The 19,220-nt window shown below is 37.9% G+C and overlaps 5 protein-coding genes and 1 pseudogene across 11 annotated transcripts; 3 read left to right on the top strand and 3 right to left on the bottom strand.

Annotated features, from left to right (window-relative positions):
- Positions 1–1,911: 1,911 nt before the first annotated feature.
- Positions 1,912–5,325, bottom strand: LOC104743096 (transcription factor MYC1-like; annotated as a pseudogene). The gene is made up of 10 exons (XR_015580358.1): positions 5,223–5,325; positions 4,965–5,027; positions 4,721–4,871; positions 4,212–4,495; positions 3,539–3,635; positions 3,417–3,431; positions 3,246–3,309; positions 2,640–3,133; positions 2,208–2,556; positions 1,912–2,112 (listed from the first exon to the last, which is right to left on the bottom strand). The product of XR_015580358.1 is annotated as a transcription factor MYC1-like (transcript).
- A 1,986-nt stretch (positions 5,326–7,311) lies between these two features.
- Positions 7,312–11,471, top strand: LOC104738620 (acyl-CoA hydrolase 2). 3 transcript variants are annotated; one of them, XM_087485116.1, is made up of 17 exons: positions 7,312–7,472; positions 7,578–7,670; positions 7,847–7,914; positions 8,052–8,127; positions 8,233–8,279; positions 8,376–8,501; positions 8,707–8,784; positions 8,936–9,023; positions 9,124–9,236; positions 9,362–9,424; positions 9,496–9,551; positions 9,645–9,749; positions 9,927–9,983; positions 10,259–10,360; positions 10,511–10,559; positions 10,954–11,022; positions 11,200–11,471. In XM_087485116.1, the coding sequence occupies exons 1-17, from the start codon at positions 7,457–7,459 to the stop codon at positions 11,275–11,277; spliced, it is 1,284 nt and encodes a 427-aa protein (XP_087341242.1). In that variant the 5' UTR covers positions 7,312–7,456; the 3' UTR covers positions 11,278–11,471. The 3 variants fall into 3 exon arrangements, 2 of the variants coding, with proteins under 2 accessions (XP_087341242.1, XP_087341243.1); XM_087485117.1 differs by having other exon boundaries at positions 7,331–7,472; positions 8,707–8,806; XR_015580355.1 differs by lacking the exon at positions 10,511–10,559 and having other exon boundaries at positions 7,331–7,472; positions 10,259–10,384; positions 10,921–11,022.
- A 107-nt stretch (positions 11,472–11,578) lies between these two features.
- On the top strand, positions 11,579–13,615 carry LOC104758657 (NAC domain-containing protein 2). The gene is made up of 4 exons (XM_087485120.1): positions 11,579–11,910; positions 12,004–12,359; positions 12,482–12,759; positions 12,859–13,615. Exons 2-4 carry the CDS (start codon positions 12,200–12,202, stop codon positions 13,306–13,308), a joined length of 888 nt encoding a protein of 295 aa, XP_087341246.1. The 5' UTR covers positions 11,579–11,910; positions 12,004–12,199; the 3' UTR covers positions 13,309–13,615.
- Positions 13,616–13,696: 81 nt separating this feature from the next.
- On the bottom strand, positions 13,697–14,742 carry LOC147927702 (uncharacterized). The gene is made up of 2 exons (XM_087485121.1): positions 14,608–14,742; positions 13,697–14,063 (listed from the first exon to the last, which is right to left on the bottom strand). Exons 1-2 carry the CDS (start codon positions 14,722–14,724, stop codon positions 13,995–13,997), a joined length of 186 nt encoding a protein of 61 aa, XP_087341247.1. The 5' UTR covers positions 14,725–14,742; the 3' UTR covers positions 13,697–13,994.
- A 129-nt stretch (positions 14,743–14,871) lies between these two features.
- LOC104754333 (uncharacterized) lies at positions 14,872–16,082 on the top strand. The gene is made up of 3 exons (XM_010476497.3): positions 14,872–15,301; positions 15,415–15,469; positions 15,578–16,082. Exons 1-3 carry the CDS (start codon positions 15,002–15,004, stop codon positions 15,928–15,930), a joined length of 708 nt encoding a protein of 235 aa, XP_010474799.2. The 5' UTR covers positions 14,872–15,001; the 3' UTR covers positions 15,931–16,082.
- LOC104738616 (serine/threonine-protein kinase BSK4) lies at positions 15,461–19,212 on the bottom strand. Of its 4 annotated transcripts, none has more exons than XR_759797.3 (11): positions 18,509–19,212; positions 18,294–18,387; positions 17,985–18,208; positions 17,762–17,897; positions 17,530–17,663; positions 17,327–17,432; positions 17,167–17,252; positions 16,748–17,080; positions 16,519–16,629; positions 16,123–16,435; positions 15,461–16,020 (listed from the first exon to the last, which is right to left on the bottom strand). XR_759797.3 is itself a non-coding variant. In XM_010458781.3 (10 exons), the coding sequence occupies exons 2-10, from the start codon at positions 18,373–18,375 to the stop codon at positions 16,184–16,186; spliced, it is 1,464 nt and encodes a 487-aa protein (XP_010457083.2). In that variant the 5' UTR covers positions 18,376–18,387; positions 18,509–19,212; the 3' UTR covers positions 15,461–16,183. The 4 variants fall into 4 exon arrangements, 2 of the variants coding, with proteins under 2 accessions (XP_010457083.2, XP_087341241.1); XR_015580353.1 differs by having other exon boundaries at positions 16,123–16,404; XM_010458781.3 differs by having other exon boundaries at positions 15,461–16,435.
- Positions 19,213–19,220: the final 8 nt, after the last annotated feature.

The raw sequence follows: 19,220 nt of genomic DNA, 5'->3' as shown, positions 1-19,220 counted from the left end.
CAACAATATTTATCGAAATTATCACGAAGATTTTCTTTTATTTATATATATATATATATATAATCTTTCGCTTATATATCCGTCAGATAATGAGATAAAAAAATTAAATTTAAAAATGTAATTAAAGAAGAAGAAAAAAAAAAGCAACGGTCTTTATTTGATTTACCCTTTAAAGCTTTTGCAGATTTGCTTTCAAATTTGAATATTTTATAACGTTTATGAAACCTCTCTCTTTCCGCTTGAACTCTTTTTTTTTTTCTATCCAATATAGAATATTACCGGCCACCGGCAAAGAAAAAAAGGACTTGGAAGTTGGAACAATGTCGATCGTCCGATGTGGAAGAAGATGACTAATCGGTTGTGATCGTACGCACCGTAGAGTAGTTTGTGGTGCCGATAAAAGACGACTTGTGCGGTTGTGCCTCTTACACAAACAATGGAAATGTAGTTGCTAATCTGTATAAGATATGTTTTTCAATATGAAAAATGTTAGTTTCGTAACTATATGATTAATCCCATTAATCATTCACTTTTTCTGATAGAAACAATAAAAAATATCATCATTTATTCTTGTTATCCCCGTCAGACACTGTTAACGATGATCTATCTTACTGATCAATCCAGATAAATATCCTGTATTTGCTCAACGAATTAAAGTCAATTATTTAAAACATAACCAAATACTCAGAATTAGTAACGATCGTAATTATTTCCAAATGTGAGAAAATAAATATATATTTTTTTGTTCTATCGAATTGTATGTTTTTTTTTCACTTGTTGACTTTGCTCAAATGTATGGTCGGTTTAGGAACACACCATGGCATATATACTTTTGAAATTTTAATTGTGTCAACGCTTCATGAATAAATTATAACTTTTTTTTTTGTGCAAACCAATAATAAATTAGAACTATTATGAAATTAGCACATGGTCGGAGGTTAGCTTTGGACCCATGTAGCTTACACGATCTACTCAAACCTACTAATCCGTCAGAATAAATGTAATTATTATACATCAATTTTATGACAAATACATCATATTTCTATACTATATATAGCACATGATCAGCAAATGTAAGGATGAGAGATTGTATTTTGCATGGTTCATGACACAGACGTGCGTACCATTATAAGATGAACTAGATTCCGACCGTGCTATAGCACAAGTTTGAAATTCTTTTTACTTATATTATAATTATAGAATAAAATATAATTTATATAATTATTTTTAAAAGTTTTTGATAAATCATTATCCAATAAAATCATATGCTAAATATAATGACTTTAAAAAATACCTATTTTGGAAGTTATATATTGTTAATTTTGTAATTTTGTGTATGAGAAATGGTTATGTTTATTGTTTGTTTTTATTTTAATTTTTGAACATGTTTGGCGAAAGTTTTTTAATATGACACGTGCTTAGGTAAGATTTTATTTTCAGTTGCACAATAAGATCTCGGAAATCACGATTAAGTGTGATAAATTACCAAGATTTTATTCTTTTTTACGCCTAAGAATATATTTTTATGTTTAACAGTATATATTTTGTAATAATACACTGAATACTAAAGATTTTATTTAGAAAATTGTATAATCATTGGAATATTCTCTTTAAGAATTTTTCAAAAAAAAAAATATTCTCTTATAGAAGATTCTTTGTGATATTCTTAAGTGTATTCATATAGTCCATATATTGACCAATTAATCTAGAACGTTTTAACCGACCTATATTTAATATATAACCTATTTTGTAACCAACTTATAAAAATTATATAGTCTACAAAAAAAATTGTGTATTTCCGTTTTATTATATAGGGATATCTAAAATCATGCATTGTACACAAATTCAAAATATTGTTTATATCCGTCCAGTGCTCAGAAAATACCTTTTAAATAATATTACATTGGCAAATTCTTACTCTTTATATATAGCAAATCAACCATAATCTACTATAACAATAATAATAATAAATTATGTTAGATTTTACCATTTATTGTGGAATAAAAATACTACGTTGTCTTCATTTTTCACCAACGATTTAGCTTTCACATGCTATTCTCTTCAGCTCCCGTTTGATCATTCCAACTGAGGTAACCGCATCACCACGAAACTATTAAGAACCAAAAACATAAACCCAAAGGTACTGTGTTATTCAAGAAAGCACAAAAATTAAACCTACAAAGAAGATTTGTTTTCGCATATACCTTTGCTTTTAAGATTTAATATGAGCACTCCATCGTGACTGTGAGACTCAATCGAGAAAGCATCCATGTTGAGATTACTCACAGCTTCCATGATATCTGCAACTATGTAATCTCGATAGAGACATCTTACTTCGATAAAGACTTCGCTTTCTTTGAGCTTAACTCTCACGTGTGCCGTCTCATCTCTCACCATTCCTTGCTTTGTTTCTGATGTCTCTTCGATCAATTCAGAAAGCATGTTCTCCTTCATCGTTGGCTTTATTTGTCCGATACGAGATTCTAACTCTTTAACTCGTGCTTCAAGTTGCTGCAAATACTTTATCGTGTTGTTCAAAACTGATGCTTTGTCTACCTAAATTCAAAAACAGAGTTTTATGTCAGATGATTTGGGGATGATTGTTATTGTTCGAGAAAATATTGAAAATGCTTACTTACCTCGTTAGCTGTGGGAACCATAGATTTGAGAACACTGAACTTCTCGTTCTCTTCACTTTTATCTGAAGGATCATCATCATCGCACTCCATTGAAACACGCTGATTCAGACCAGTTGTTTCTGCCTGAAACATTTTCTTCTCATCTGCAGAGTGCATCAGAGGGACATCATGCAATATCTTCCACAACACGTTATTCTGCTTCTGATGATAATTTGGGTTTGAAGTAACTGACTGAGACTTCCAACGCAAGAAACTATAGCCAAAATCAGATGAAGCAAGATCTTTCTTCTTTGGTCTATTCGTAGCAAACCTCAGAACGGTAGATAATGTTTTCTTGTATTGCAAGCCTTCATCAGGTTTAGACCAAAACTGAAGGTTCCCATCTTTTAGGTTTACGAGTTTCGAGTTTCCTTCGCTGATATAAATCTCCGAGCAATCGGGATTTGAAGTTTCCAACAAGCATTCTTTGATATGTTGAATCAGATTAGGATCTTCTGCAATTTTTTTTTTTCATTTAACATAAAAAGCACATATATGAGTTGATGGTGTAGGTAAAATAGAGTGTATTAAATCTGAAGCAAAAGTTATTTGAGAAATTCAAAACGCGCGCTACCAAATCTGTGACGCCAAGCTCAATCACGCCGCCTAAGTAAGGGAAACACACAACGGTCTGTAGAAGACAAAAAGATTAGTGCAAATTAATCTCCAAAATTTTGTAATTTTGTAATTTATACAATTAGTTAAGAAGTACTTAGTTCTGATTATAGCCTAAAGTACCTGAATGGATGCGCTCTAATTAATTCCATTGGAGCGTCACATGAAAAATAAATGGAACGAAGAGACGAGTGAGAGTTGGATATTATAGGATACTGCAGTGAGAAAAGTTTGTAGAGTCATACTCTTGCCAGCAAAGATCGAGTGAAGTGCTTGGTCTCTGCCTGTTGTGCGTTGCAAAGCCATATGGTATCATCCGTCGCCAAAGCTTTACCCGGTAAACTAATATATATATATTGTGCTCAACAAAGCATTAGGTTACGGTACTATAACTTAAGATTCAGCAAAAAAAGCTAAATGATATTGGCAAACAAAAAAATTTAACAATAAGTTATTTAAAATAGAGTTATTAAATAGTGCTACTATTCTTCTTAAAATTACTATCGCTTTTGTTTTATACATATCCTATTAAATATGGTTTTTTTTTTTTTTTGACATCTCTTTAAGTCTTTTTCTATATCCCAACAATATTTGGCCCCTTTTTTTTTTGAGGCCAGGGTAAGTCTAAAGTACTTTATGATATACTGAAAAAGGTTTTATATATAATGCAGTGGCCTAGTACAAACTCTATATTCGAATATAGCATGACATATCTTAATACATAGGTAAAACCCACTAGCTAGTCTGTTATCGTTTGGTATAAATTTTCTTTATATATCTGTATCCAAATATATTCAATTTCCATTTATATCAAGGTTGTCATGACCCACTGATAGGCTAGCTAGCAACAAAGAATAATTACTTGATGTGAAATGCATTCAAGTTAGAGACTTAATTACAGGGAGAGAGAGATCGAACCACTGGGCAGGTACGAAGAGTAGGACATGCAAACCAAGTAATACCATTCTTCATCAGAGAGATCATCTGGTGAGAGCATTACATTACTACTTGACGTCTTATCATCATTATCTCGACCATGACCATGGGTTGTAGTAATTTTAGTGTCTCCTTCGAGCATACATAAATAGAGATTCCTGAGCTGCGTGCTTCTCTGCAACCCACACGTAGAATCAGCTTCATAGCTCTTATTCTTCCTCTTTCTTATATCACCATTATAATATCCTTCTTCCCATTTCAAAACCCTAATCACATCATGACATTAACAAAAGACAATGAAAACCCATATATGTCATCTGAATAAGAAAGAAACGCATGTAATTCCGTGCATACAACTAAGATGAACAGAGCAATGCCTAAATTTGACAAACTACGATGAGATCAAGTTGTAAAATCTGTGTGTGTTAATTTGTTCATATTACCAAGAATTATAAGGAGGCAAAAATAACACATTAATAAAAGTTATTTACCCATGTTGTGTTTGTGAAGATGACCAGAAGATTGCGTAGTTCCATTGCAAGCTTTTTACAGCAACTACGAGTTGTTTTCTTAACCTGATGTTCCTAATAGCTTCTTTACCATCCGCCATTGTCGAAGACATAGATGGTCTTATAGTTTAAACTGCAAATATCCAGATGGATCCTAAACTTTAAAAACGAACTTAAAAAGTAGATAAAAAAGGTAAACCAAGAAGTCTGTATTAAAGTTTTGTACCTTCTTATAATGGCCTTGCTTCTTACTATTCTCAGCTTAACCCAGTGGAGATATATATATAGACTAGAGAGTGTGTATTTAAAGTTGATTTATTAGGTTCATACAGGAAGAAAGAGATGGAGAGATTAGAATTGGGGTCAACATCTTGGTTTCTTGGGTAATTAATAATATACTTGAAATAATGTCTACATTAGCTAAGAGATTATTTTTTTAGCAAAGGTGGATCTAGATTGGACAGAGGAAGACGCAGAAGCGTACCGAGAGGCGGTGGCTTCGGGCTGGGATCCATCCGCTTTAGATATGGAGGAAGATGATTTGCTGGGCAAAGAACCTCAAGAACTTGGAGCCAAAATCAAGGAAGTGATCCCTACGGAGCTCACAAAGGAAGACGAGGATAATCGAAGTCGTCCCCCTCTTCCATTAAGTGATGTGGGCCGGGCTAAAGGAAAAAATAAAAAGAAGGTAAACAAGAAAAGAGAGCCCAAAGAAAAGGCCCATAATGGTGGTTTCGTGGACAACCAAGGTGCAGCATCTAGGAAACTACTGAACCTTCGTTTCTCTCCTAAGTGCCAAAGCTCTAATCTGGTCCCGACGAAAACCAGAAAACCCAGAAATGGATCCACCTCCTCAGGAGGTGAGAATTTAAAGAACCAACAACAAGAACAAGTGCTAAAAGGAAGTACTAGCAATTTCACCGGTGCGGAGGAGGATGGAGATCCGCCCACCATCATATCATGACAGAACTTATTTGGGGGAGAAAAGGGATGGTAAGTCTATATCAATACCATCGACTAGAAGTACTTTTATATCTAGGTTCGTACTCACTCCTAAAGCCAGGGCTCCCATCGTCTATGTGGCTCAATCCATTTCCGGTCTTGCAATATCATGATCTCCCTAGATATTTCTGGAGGAACATATTTGTAAGCCGAGAACCTTTAGTCATTATCTTTGACATTCCAGTTAAGAGTAATCGAGACATTCCGATGCTGAAATTTACGATGTGTGGTTACATGTGGAAACTAAGGACGCTAGTAAAGCGAATTTCAGCCATTTCTCATTGTTTATCTTCTGGGTCATTGGCGTTTGCTCTCCACTCAGAAAAATCAATATTGGAAGTACGTCGAAACCTTTTTCAAGTGTTTTCTCAGGTTCATAAAGAGTTGGGCAATACAATATCCTCCCTAAGTGTTATTTCAAGTTCTTATCCTTCAAGACTCTCGTCTTGTCCAACGTGTTACCACCCTTTTCAGGGACTTTTGGTGCACGTACGGAATCCAAATACCGAGTTCGTTCTTTTGCAACGTCAACGGGTATCAAAATGGCTGACTATGTGGCAGTGGTTGGTTATCCTTCACTACGAGCGGCCTCCCTCTGTGGGGCAACTCTTTATCTTCAGTACTTAGTTGTCCCATTCTTTTATCTTCTCAATGTTATGGTTTCAAGCCAAGCCTTAGAACTTGTTTGTTGTATGGTTTAAGATTATTGATTGTAGTTTATTTTATCCTCATGTGTAAGTTTATTAGTGTATTTGGCTCTTCTTCAAAAGAAGGTTGTAAACCTTTAATCTAATATAACGGAGTTCTTGAGGAAAAAAAAAAAAGAATTTGCTTTAGGCAGCTTTAAAATTAGCGGTGGAGGGTATGAAATGAACTATACCAAAGAGTATCTCTCTATTCAAAAAAGTTCTTAAAGATCACAACAACAACAACAATAAAGTAATAAACACGTATGAGAGATGCATGATGATTTATTGCGTGTTCGAATATGTCAACATCTGGTAGTGTGGCTCCATCGATAATGTCCCTAGACTAATATCCACAAAACACAATCATATATGTGTGTGTTAAAATTTTGGTTTTACTGTCGAGGTTCCAACCATTTTTCGTAGTTTCGTCATCGATAAATTAATCATCACATGGAAAGTGGAAACAACCATTACTCTTCTTATTTATACGGTGGAATTTTTTTTGAAGGATAGGTTTCTTCAGCTCTTCTTCCATTGATTTTACAACGTATTAGATATATATATATATATATCATTGGCTAAATTCATGTTAAAGAGGTATTATTGGTAATTAATTCCTTTTTCGAAAAAATAAACATGCCTATATATGCCCTGAGGCTGATGAGATGATTTAAAACATTACATCGGCCAAGATAACATTATCAGCAAAATATTCGAGTAGCAAAACATGAGTACTACTAGGTAGATATAAAATGACAAAAAATAATAGTATACAACATGTTTTTTGTTGACCAGAAGAAATTGAGTTATTGTGAAAGTGTTCACTAGTCACAGTAAATAATATTTTCATTTTTATCACGTGACGGAAAACAAAATCGAACCGAGTCCACGTATCATACATACACATAAACCGGAAGGCAGATGATAAATTACCAAATTTTATCTTCTTCTTCTTCTTCTACACCAGTCACCAGCAAGCAACCGGGGGGGGGGGGGGGGGGGGGAGATTTCTTCCGAATCCGCCGCCATGAACACCGAATCAGGTAAGAAGAGTTGTATTATTAAATTTTGGAGGAGTGAGATAGATAGAGAGATACTCCGGGATCCAAAGTTGGGCTAATCCAAAGTCTGTTGTTATTTGATTGCAGTTGTGGAGTTCCTTGGGAACGTCCCTTTACTTCAGAAATTGCCGAGTTCTTCTCTCAGGAAAATCGCTAAAGTTGTTTTGTTGAAACGTTACGGTCTGTCTTTTTTTCCCTTTGTTGTTTCTCTCTTTTGAATTCTCGCAAATACGATTCGTAATTTTATTGAAGCTCTATCTGCTTAATTGGCTTTTCACGGTTTAGAAACGAGATTCAAGTTATGAGCAGAGCCTGTAGCAATAATTAGCCATTCTCTCTATAAAATATAATTGCAGGAAAAGGGGATTATGTGGTTCGTGAAGATCAAACTTGGGATGGATGTTACTTTATCTTTGAAGGAGAGGTTTTATGTTTCTCTCATCATCATCTTTCCCTTTTCAATGAATATATATATATATATATATATATGTATCTTTCTTTTTTTTTTTTTTTATCTTTTAACTTTGCTTTCTTTTGATTCTTGTTTTTTTTTTGGGGCAGGCTCAGGTTTCCGGACCAGCCGAGGAAGATAACCGTTCCGAATTTCTCTTGAAACAATATGATTACTTTGGCCTTGGTGAGATGTTGACATTCATTCTTCCACTTTGATTGAACCTTTCGTTTTTGGTGATAGTATTATTCAGCTTCCATCTCTCTTTCTTTTTTTTTTTTTTTCCTACAGGTATTTCTGGGAACGTTCATTCAGCAGACATTGTTGCTATGTCCCAGGTGCTTCTGGCTTCCTTGAGACTTACCTGACTTTTCATACATCCCTTCTGTCTGTGTCCTTGAGCTGACGCTTCCTTTTTTCCCATTCCATTGCAGCTTACTTGCTTGGTGTTGCCGCGTGATCATTGTCCTTTGCTTGAGACTAACTCAATCTGGCAATCCGATACCACTGTTGACAAATGCTCTTTAGTCGAACGCATTTTGCATCTCGACCCTTTAGAAGTACGGTCATCCCACTTCTGCTCTTCTTTTCTTCTTCTTCTCACTTTTCTTATGCTTTCTGTCTATTTATCTATTAAAATACCCTTCTTTTATATAATTCTTTCTAGTCCAAGCATCGTTCTTGTCGGTTTATCACATTTTTTTGTATTGCTGGGGAATGATATGTGGTTGATCCCCTCTTACTCTATGTGCTTCTCTCTTGTAGTTGAATATCTTCAGGGGGATCACACTACCTGATGCTCCCAAATTTGGAAAGGTTTTCGGAGGACAATTTGTCGGACAGGTGTGCCATTTTCTCTAGGAAGGTTACATTATGTCTCTATAAAACCTTGCTGATCTGATTTGCGTGCATATATGTAGCTTGTTATGTGTCATTTTCAGGCAGTGATAACCATAAACGCTACTAAGTCACTTCTTTCCAACATTTTTTACAGGCACTTGCTGCGGCATCAAAAACTGTTGATTTCCTGAAGATAGTCCACAGTTTACACTCCTATTTTCTTCTCGTTGGAGATATTGATAGTATGAACCTAATTTTCACTGTGCCCCTTTGCCAGCCACCGTTGATGCTTTTCTTCCCTTTTGGCTGCTATTTTATTCATCTAGTTTGTTGCTCCTGCAGTCCCCATTATTTATCAAGTGCACCGCATACGTGATGGGAACAACTTTGCCACCCGAAGAGTAGATGCAGTACAGAAAGGAAATATCATATTCATCTTGGTTGCATCATTTCAGGTTTTCCATTTTATTCCTATCAAGATAGTTCATGAATCTCTACGTCAATCTGCCACCAAGAGAGGATTGCCTTTCAAAAACTGTGTAAACTGCTTTTGAAATTGTCTCTTTCATTAATTTCATAGAAAGAGCAACAAGGATTTGATCATCAGGAGTCAACCATACCCTCCGTGCCGGATCCTGATACGGTATCATTTCTTCAGATCTAAGGCTTTCAATAAATTGTAAGCGTTTTCTTTATCACCATTATCTGCTGCAGCTTCTATCTCTGGAGGAGTTGCGTGAACGTCGTATAACTGATCCTCATTTACCTAGGTAAGTGATAGTGTTTTCCAATGTATGAAAAGTTGAAAACTTGTTTCAGAAGCTCAAGTTGAACCAATCTCCCAATTGTTTCTTTCTTTTCAGGAGTTACCGGAATAAAGTTGCCACTGCAAACTTTGTTCCATGGCCTATAGAGATTCGATTTTGTGAGCCCAGCAATTCAACAAATCAGACGAAGTCTCCTCCGAGGTAACAACTCACTTAAATAAATCGTTTATATCCGTATACTCGTATATTTCCACCAGGAGAGGAAGCAGAACTGATAAATTGTATGACTCATGTGATTACACATGAAACTCATCACTTACCACATTTGAGTATTTCTTTAAAAAAATAAATAATTATTCTTACAAATTCTTCTGGCAGATTGAACTATTGGTTTAGAGCAAAGGGAAAGCTTTCTGATGACCAGGCTTTGCACCGGTAAGTACCTCCATCTATGTAAATCAGGGTAGCCATCTAAAATTCGATATTACTCATTTGGTAACAGCCCTTTTGACTTTTAAACCAATAATGATTGGAGACAAGTGAATCAGTGGTGTTTTAGATTTAGTATCCCCAATCGATAAATTGGAGTATGGTTGAGACTCTTAGAAGGCCCAATTTTCTTAATAGCATTGAAAACTGATGGTATGCCGTTCTTTCTGAAATTCGATTTATCATTCTTAAGCAAACTAGCAAGCCATGTTGTCATGCAGATGTGTCGTTGCATTTGCCTCGGATTTAATATTTTCTGGTGTCGGTTTGAACCCTCACCGCAGAAAGGGCCTGAGATCTGCTGCACTTAGCCTGGACCATGCGTAAGTTTTTATTCTCTCTGGATGGTGTTTGAGTTTCGTGTGTTTGTTTTTAATTTTTAATTTACATTGAGACATTATTCCGGCAGGGATCGTCCAAATAAAAGTTTTCAGCAGGTAATTTTTACTCACTTTTCTTCATGTGTTTTGCAGGATGTGGTTTCACCGACCTCTAAGAGCTGATGACTGGTTGCTATTTGTGGTAGTTTTTTCTATCCTTGTTTCTCCGTGAACATTACAGAGCTCTTTTTTTAGTGGAAGAAAGAAAAACAACATAGAAATCAAATACATGTTTTAATGAAGTACGCCAAATGGAGTCTTATAGTATTGTACCAGTAGGTTGAGTTTTGCTAAGCGAGACATGTTATTAGTTATACATATTAGTGTTATAAAATTCTAAGAAGTCTTTATTGTTATGTAAGAAAAGGTTTTTACCATTGCGCCATTGCCTGGGGATCGAATATGGATTTTTTTAATAAACCAACGGGAGGAGTAACCACTATAATTCAGTGACTTAAACTTGTTTAGAGTTGTTTATAACTTGTTTGCTGTTTGAGGGTCAGCCACTTACAACACAACGATGATGCCGCTTGCAGATTGTCAGTCCTACCGCTCATGAGACCCGTGGATTTGTCACTGGTGAAATGTTCAACAGAAAAGGAGAGGTACTCTCTACTCTTTTGCCTCCTCTTGATATGTATATATATATATATATATACATATTTGGACGCGATAGATGATAAAAGTTAGCATATATATTTTCAAAACTGCTAAGGTTTCAAATTGGATATATAAATAAATCTTTGAATTCATTCTGGTTATGTTTTGAATATGTGAAACAGCTGGTTGTATCGTTAACGCAAGAGGCTCTATTAAGAGAGGCTAGACCTCCAAAACCCTCGGTCACGTCAAAGCTCTGAATGGCCCACCGTCGTAAGCTAATATATAATAACAAACAGTTTATGATTACGAGTACGACGCTGCGAACAAGAACCGTCTTATTGGTATTTGTTAGACAAACTCAAGTCATTCCCTTGGAATGGTATTGTTTGATTCCGGCACTCTCACCTTCATCATCATATATCTATCTCAATATATATTGTTATATTGTTAATGTCAATTGCATGAATTAGAGAACCAAACCCAAATCAAAGCTTCATCAGTGTAAGAAACTTGGAACCTTTTAAATCAATTGACATCAGTTATCTCTTTGCAACAAAGGAAATAGAAAAAGTCACCGTCGAAAAAATGGAGACTACTAGTGACCACTTTCCCACCGTTTAACGAATCGGCGGATATGAAAAAATGAAAAGAGCCTTTTGCAAAAAGACAAAAATAGGGCAGGAAAAGTGGGACCACAGATCCACCGACCGGAAACGAAGAATCCATAAGGAGGGGTTCGGTCGAGTCGGACCGGTCGGATTTGGATTTTTACGAACAAGGGAGTGGACCCCCCGAGACGACAGACGTAAGCAGTGACAACATCGACTAATGGCCACGTCAGCAACTGACTTCTCTATGCGAAACGTGTATCGGCAGCGTCATCCACCCACGTGTGTTCTAGAAGCTCTTCTCTCTACCCTTACATGTCGACACGTGTCCTATCCCTCTCCTTATATATTTGACTTTTCTCTCTTTTTTTGCAGAGTTTCAGACGCCAAGTTTCTCAGAGAGATATACAAGATTAGGATCAGGACCATATCCCCCCAACCACCATCGTCCTAATCTTATTTCGTAGTTACTACTTACTACTAGTGGCTATCAATAATAGGCCAAGACTGATTAAGAAAAGAAGAAGAAGAAGAAGAAGAAGAAGAGAGAGGGTAAGGTAATCAATCGAATATGTCAGCAGAATTAGAGCTGCCTCCAGGGTTCCGATTTCACCCAACCGACGAAGAGCTCGTCATGCACTACCTCTGCCGCAAATGTGCTTCTCAGTCCATAGCCGTTCCTATCATCGCTGAGATCGATCTCTACAAATACGATCCATGGGAGCTTCCTGGTATATTGATTATTAAATTCTCTTTCTCTTTTTAAATCTGAGGATTTTTTTTCTTTCCTGCTAAGAAAATTATATATAAAAAAAAAAAAAAAAACTAAACTAAAAGAAGATCAAATTGACAGGTTTAGCCTTGTACGGCGAGAAGGAATGGTATTTCTTCTCTCCCAGAGATAGAAAATATCCCAACGGTTCGCGTCCTAACCGGTCTGCCGGTTCTGGTTACTGGAAAGCCACCGGTGCTGATAAACCCATCGGTCTTCCTAAACCGGTCGGGATTAAGAAAGCTCTTGTTTTCTACGCCGGCAAAGCTCCCAAGGGAGAGAAAACCAACTGGATTATGCACGAGTACCGTCTCGCCGACGTTGACCGCTCCGTTCGCAAGAAGAAGAACAGCCTCCGGGTAATCTATCTATCTCTTTGTCTCTCTCTCTCTCTCTCTCTCTGTATTTGATTTGATTTACTGATCCGACGGACGGTGTTGTTGATTTCTTTCTGCCAGCTGGACGATTGGGTTCTTTGCCGGATTTACAACAAAAAAGGAGCTATCGAGAGGCGAGTACCACCGCCGACCCCGGTTGTTTACGGCGGAGTCACCGACGAAATCGTGGAGGAGAAGCCGAAGGTGACGGAGATGGGGATGCCTCCGCCGCCGCAACAGACGAGTGAGTTCGCGTATTTCGACACGTCGGATTCGGTGCCGAAGCTGCATACGACGGAGTCGAGTTGCTCGGAGCAGGTGGTGTCGCCGGAGTTCACGAGCGAGGTTCAGAGCGAGCCCAAGTGGAACGATTGGTCGGCGGCTGTAAGTAATAATAACACCCTTGATTTTGGGTTTAATTACATTGATGCCACCGTGGATAACGCCTTTGGAGGAGGAGGAGGAGGAGGAGGGAGTAATCAGATGTTTCCGCTACAGGATATGTTCATGTACATGCACAAGCCTTGTTAAGTTCCTTTCTTTTGCCTGCCCCCGAAACGAAACGCCAAAACGCTCCGTTTGTTTTCTGCGTTTTTAATGGCAACACGAGACCGTTTGTATGGTGGTCAATGAGTGTGCCAATTCGGAGGTGCTGCTGCCATTAGATTTGTTGTTGTTGTTGTTTTATATAAGACCGTCAAGATTTCAGGTAATTCTTGATCGGACGGTGGTCGTTGTTGTTCGATGTTGGTCTGTGTATCTACTGTTAGGAAGAAAAAAAACTCCACTGGTCATAAAAGTCAAAAAGCTATCAATTTAATATTTTCTTTCTGCTTAATCAATCATCCACATGATTTTGTTGATCTAACCGTCCGTACGGATGTTTTTAATACTAGTACACACACAATAGTCACACATAGAGCTGGACCATACTTTATTGAAAAAGGGGACTTTGACATATTCGATTCCTTGAACGGAACTGATTCCGATGATCGGGTGGAATTGGTTTGGTTTTTAAACAAAGATAAAATCCAGATGATCTACTTACTAGTGTTATATTTTATTAACATAACTCAAAAGTCTTGCAAGTGTAACGGATGAGACCAACTGGAGCACACGAGAAAGTAGATGAACCTCTTTGTTAGCCAGAAAACGAGGGACACTGGAAACTAGACTCAAATCATGGTCAGAGCTACATCGTACTTGTTCATTGTCAGTCACTTGTCCTTTGATGGAAAGATGAATTCTTTCACGGAATCTTGGGCTGACAATATCCTCTCTCTGATCTGCAAAATACGAAAAATGCCATCTCTTGTGTAAGAATCAGAGAGTCAATTAGCAACAACATAATCCCACATATATAAGCACAAAGAAGCATAAGCAAATGATTTTTTTTTTTTTTTTTTTGCTGTTTAAGAGAAAAATGAGCATTCAACAATTGAGACTAAACACAGAGCAATAGAAGCAGAGTCAGAAGTCACACTAGTCAAGAGCAGATCCAGACAAAGCTGAGCATAAAGATCAAAATTGACTTCTCACTTTGATCAGAAACTGTTTCTGGCTTGGAGATCTGCCATCCATCCTATATATATCTTATCCAAAAGTTTTCTTAGAAACTAATCATCACCGAGTATCAAACTTCACAACCCTAGCAAGAAGCAACTATAAAGAGACAAGCGTACTCCATCCTTCCTAGTGATTGTAACGAGGAGAGAGGGACAGACAAAATCAGCAACTATCTCTGCTGCGGATCCGATCAGACTTGATGATGGAAACAAAAAAAAAAAAAAAAAAAAAAAAAAAAGAGAGGAAGCAATCGGAGGAACTCACAGGATCAAGAGCGTTAGGTTCGGGACCATAATCAGCGGTTAAGAGGAAGTAGGATACAACAGCAGTCGCCACCACTGTCGTTACCTTCACCACCTTGTCTATTTGGGGATTCATCATCGAGTGTGAGAGAATAAACCAGAAAGCAAAATTTCCAATCTCAGTATGTTAATGTTCTTTTGCTCGGTAAAACGACACGTATTCCCGTATATTGTGAGTTTGTAACTGTAAGACTTCATGTCGTTATTATTTTTCATACACACTTCAAATATGGATGGGCCTAGAGAGAGAGGTAAGGCCCAAACATTTCACGGCGTCGTTTTTTCTTTAAAGATCCCCGGCTGGCCTTGATGGAGATCTCTTTTTCGGCGGTTGAAAACCTTTGAAAAAATTGAATATGGAGAAATCGACCTCGCCGGCGACTCAACTCACTGAACCTCCTCCTCCTCCTCCTGCTACTTCATCTCTTCCAGCACAGGTTTCTCCGCTTCCTACTACATCTGCAGATCAGAGATCAGCCGAGTTTCCTTCTCCGACGTTTACTCCCGGGGCCACGGCTCAGCCTCCGTCGACGGTTACCACGGATCCGTCGCCTAGGGGAAGAAAGCGAGCGCTGGAGACGAATCTTCGGATCGAAAACTCCAACTACTACAAGATGCGTCTCCTTCTCAAAGATCTTCGCCCTCACGTTCTCGAGGTTCCCTTGTTTTAACTCCTTTAGATGAAATTGTGATTGACAATTTCATTTCTTTATTATGTTTGGAAATAAAAGAAGATAAACTGAGATTTTTTTTTGTTTGGCTGCTACAGGTTTTACGAACTCCAGACTTCAGGAACTCTAAGGCAGCTTTCGAGATTCAAGAAAGTGAGAGAGAAGCTCATATTCATACTTTTTGTTTTTGTTATCCCAATTTTCACTTTTAACACACAAAGTCCCAACTTGTTTCATTCTGAAAAATTATGCTGTTTGCAGAGATGAAGCACATGCTTCAACTGTACCAAGAGATGATTGGAGGATCACCCAAACCTGAGAAAACTGCTAAGACCGAGTCTTTATCCAACGGAAAGGCCATTAGTGAAACACCTCAACCTACTTCTACTAGTACTGCACTGAGATCATCTGAGACGAGTTATGCCCAAACCGAGAAGCTCAACACTCTTGGAGATGGCGACAAGGTGGTTGGAGGGTCGGCATTTGGCTGGAACTTCATTACCGGAGGAGGCACAGACCCTGTTTACTGTGGTATGTCAAAGGAAGACTACAGAAGCTCTCACCCAATTCTCCAACCCGAGGCAGAAGAGGTTGAGCTGCACAAGACATTATAAGCTTTGTTTTGCTTTCTGCATCTGTTTGTTAATGGAGTTTGTATAATATTCTCTTGGTGTCCATACATCCCAAGGTCTCTTATGTATCAACTGAAAACAATGGATTAGCTTCTGCCTTGATGAAGGTTTGAAATAGTATAATGCTTAACCAACACCTAAACCTTCTTAGCTTCAAATGAGACAACAAATTACCTTTCGATTGTTTCCCTTCATTGAATGATAGCTTCTTCATCTTTTACAAAACCCAATGTCTTTAGTTCTGTGTGGAAGCTGAAATCTTTTTGGCTTCAAGGTTGGATCCTTCAGTAAGTGCGATCTGAGATTCCTTCTCCATCCCCAGAACAGCAAGAGCAACAGACTGCAGATACAATGCAACGTACCACACAGGAGAAATGCCTTGAGCCTTCATTGCATCATCTAAAGCTTCTTTCGCCATGTTACTCATCAGGTAACTTAGACTGCGCCGCACAAAGACTGTTGCAGAGCTCATTCCCAAATCAAGAAACTGAGAGAAATTTTATAGATATGGACATTGTCAACCAAGGAGGAAGGTCTTGTTACTGTTTCAAGTGCGGAAGAAGGACAGACCTGCGTGTAAAATTCAATGGCTTCACTAAAATCTTTCCTTCTGAATGCAATGTCGCCTTTTTTCTTCGAGTTTATAGCCTCTTGCATCTGCTCCGTCCACAGAAACGAAAGCTGCAGTTAAACATGTCACATAGAACCATGAGGAAACCTTCATGTGATGGGAACCATAAGGGCTCTAACTTCTAAGTGGGTTTAAAAGTTGATATAGGCATAAAACCTGATGACTTACATCTTCATCGTCTTTGTATCCAATTTTATCCAAGAACTCGAGCATAGCAGTCAGGTCTTGTCTCGAACAAGCCTCAGCAAAAGGGGACGGAGGTAACGCAAAAGTACCACTCTGAGGCATACCCATTAGAACATAAGACGGAACCTCTGTGTCTTTCTGGAGAGATATCAGCGCATTGACTAACGATTTTATGTTTGGTCGCTCACGAGTTTCATGCTGAAGACATCGAGATGCCAGGCGTATTAACTCCATGCCATCACTGTCGGAAAGTTGTCCCTCCAAGCAGGAATCAGTTAGAGTCTGAAGGTCTCTGTGTCGAATCAAATCAAGGGCCTAAACACATAGCAGAAGGCTGAAATAATAAGTAAAGATAAATCAAGAAATGATTAAAGTAAAATAGTAATACCATGGACACTTACATGGCTAGGAGGAATATGCTTTCCGGTGAGAAGATCAAGCAGAAGAGTGCCAAAGCTGTAGATTACACTCTCTGCTGTGATTCTCCCTGTATCAACACACATTTAAATCTCAAGTTGTTGGGAAAGTATGACCTACGAGAGAGGGGGAAATGAAGTTCACCAGTTCGTAGATACTCAGGAGGGGTGAAAGCAAGATTCGTGGTATAGCTTTTCCCATCCCGACGATTCTTCATTAACCCAAAGGTTGAAAGTCTTGGATTGCATTCCTTATAAAAAGATCCATAAAAGCGTCAGTGGAGGATGATAGCATGAAACAAAACATGGTCTCTAAAAAAAATGTCTTTAGTTTATTATGGAATGTACCTCGTCAAACAAAACTCTGTAAGCATTGAAATCATGATATAGCGCGTGTCCTTTGTTACTACAGTATTCAAGAGCTTCTGAAATGTATAAGACAACCCTTAGTCGCATCGTCCATTTCATTGGCTGTATTTCCCCTGGTGGTAGATATAAAAAGTGGTAATGTAAATACTAAGACAAACAATCTTAAAAGAGCATTAAAAGAGAACTGATCAAAATGCAAATTTTCTTGTACAGTGGAAAAGGTGTTTGGCTAGTGTCTCATTAGGCATAAACTCAGCCACAAGTAATCTCTCACCGCCGTCACAACAATAGCCGAGTAAATTGGCCATTCTTTTGCTGCGTAGCTGACCAACCGATATTGCTTCTTCCTGGAAACAGACACAACCAAAGTTAATAGAGATATGAGACTTGAGAGATTGGCAATTAAGATAAACTAGAGGATAAATGTAAAATACCAGGAAATGGCGTGGATCAGGCCAGGAAGTTCCAGAAAAGCGCTTGATGGCAATCTTCTTATGAGTCACCAGTTTCCCTTGATAGACAACATTTGGAGCTGTTTCTCCATGTTCAGATACAACATTCTCCAAAGCGAAACCAGAGGTGGCGATCTTAAGCTCTTCTAGTGTGTATTCACTAAAAGACGGAACATCTGTTACCTCACTCTCAATCTCTGCGTTTTCTGTAAATTACGTAAAAAGGATTAAAGAAAACAGGGCATAAAGCCAATAAAGAAATAGTCCGGGAGAGCCAAACAGAGACGTCACCAACATATGGAGCTTCAAGAGCAGCAGTCTTGTGAGATGAATTCCAACAACATGTAACAATCTTTGAGCTTTGACCTCCCATCCCATCGATGTTCTGTTTCCGTTATAAGACAACAATGGGCAATGCCAATAAACAAGCAGGATTTTTCCCAATCTTCTTAATTACAGAGAGAGATATCAAACTTACAAATTTGGTATAAAGAAACAGGTCGTACCTTGTCAACTCGCAACCATTCTGGTGAGCCAGCTAGCTCGGCCAGTGACAGTGAGACCGGCAGTATTAATTTGGTTCAAACTAAAAGAAAGAAGCAAAACACAACTGAACAAAAAGCAGAAACCCTTTTTTATCCCTCCATCCAAGACGCACTTTCCGGTGTTCGTATAGTTGGGATCCTTACAATTTCAAATCCACGAACTACCATATAATAAATTTCTCGATTTTAATAAGAGGATATATATATAAAAATGTGGATACTCCCAGAAAAAAAGAGATAGTATCTCAATCAAACCGATGCGGAAGTAGCCCAAGCAAACCGGCAAGTGTCGATACTCCTCGATACCCAGAGGAGAGTATACACCAACATCATCTAACCTAATCTAATCTAATCTAATCCTTACATAACCATATTTTGAGTTTTCTTCTCGTTGAAGAATAGACAATGTACCGACAAGTCGGATAAATATTATGGTTGAATAGGCAAGTGGTCTATTTTTCCGAGGGATAAGCCCATGGGCTTTTGATTGGGCTCTCAACAGGCTAACCTAATTTTTTTGTATTCTGCCGCCGATAAACCAAAATAATTTCTACAATGTTGTCAAGTGACATCGATGCAACATTTGTTTATTTTTCGGCCAAACCCTTTTTTTTTTACCTTGCTATATTGATAATAGCTGCAATTTCTCATAGTGCAAAACCCCTTTTGAGAA

Source organism: Camelina sativa, chromosome 14 (genome assembly GCF_030686135.1).
Source record: "Camelina sativa cultivar CO46 ecotype springtype chromosome 14, ASM3068613v1".
NCBI lineage: Eukaryota > Viridiplantae > Streptophyta > Magnoliopsida > Brassicales > Brassicaceae > Camelina > Camelina sativa.
The sequence above is the reverse complement of the archived record's forward strand: the minus strand, read 5'-3'. Positions and strand labels throughout refer to the sequence as shown.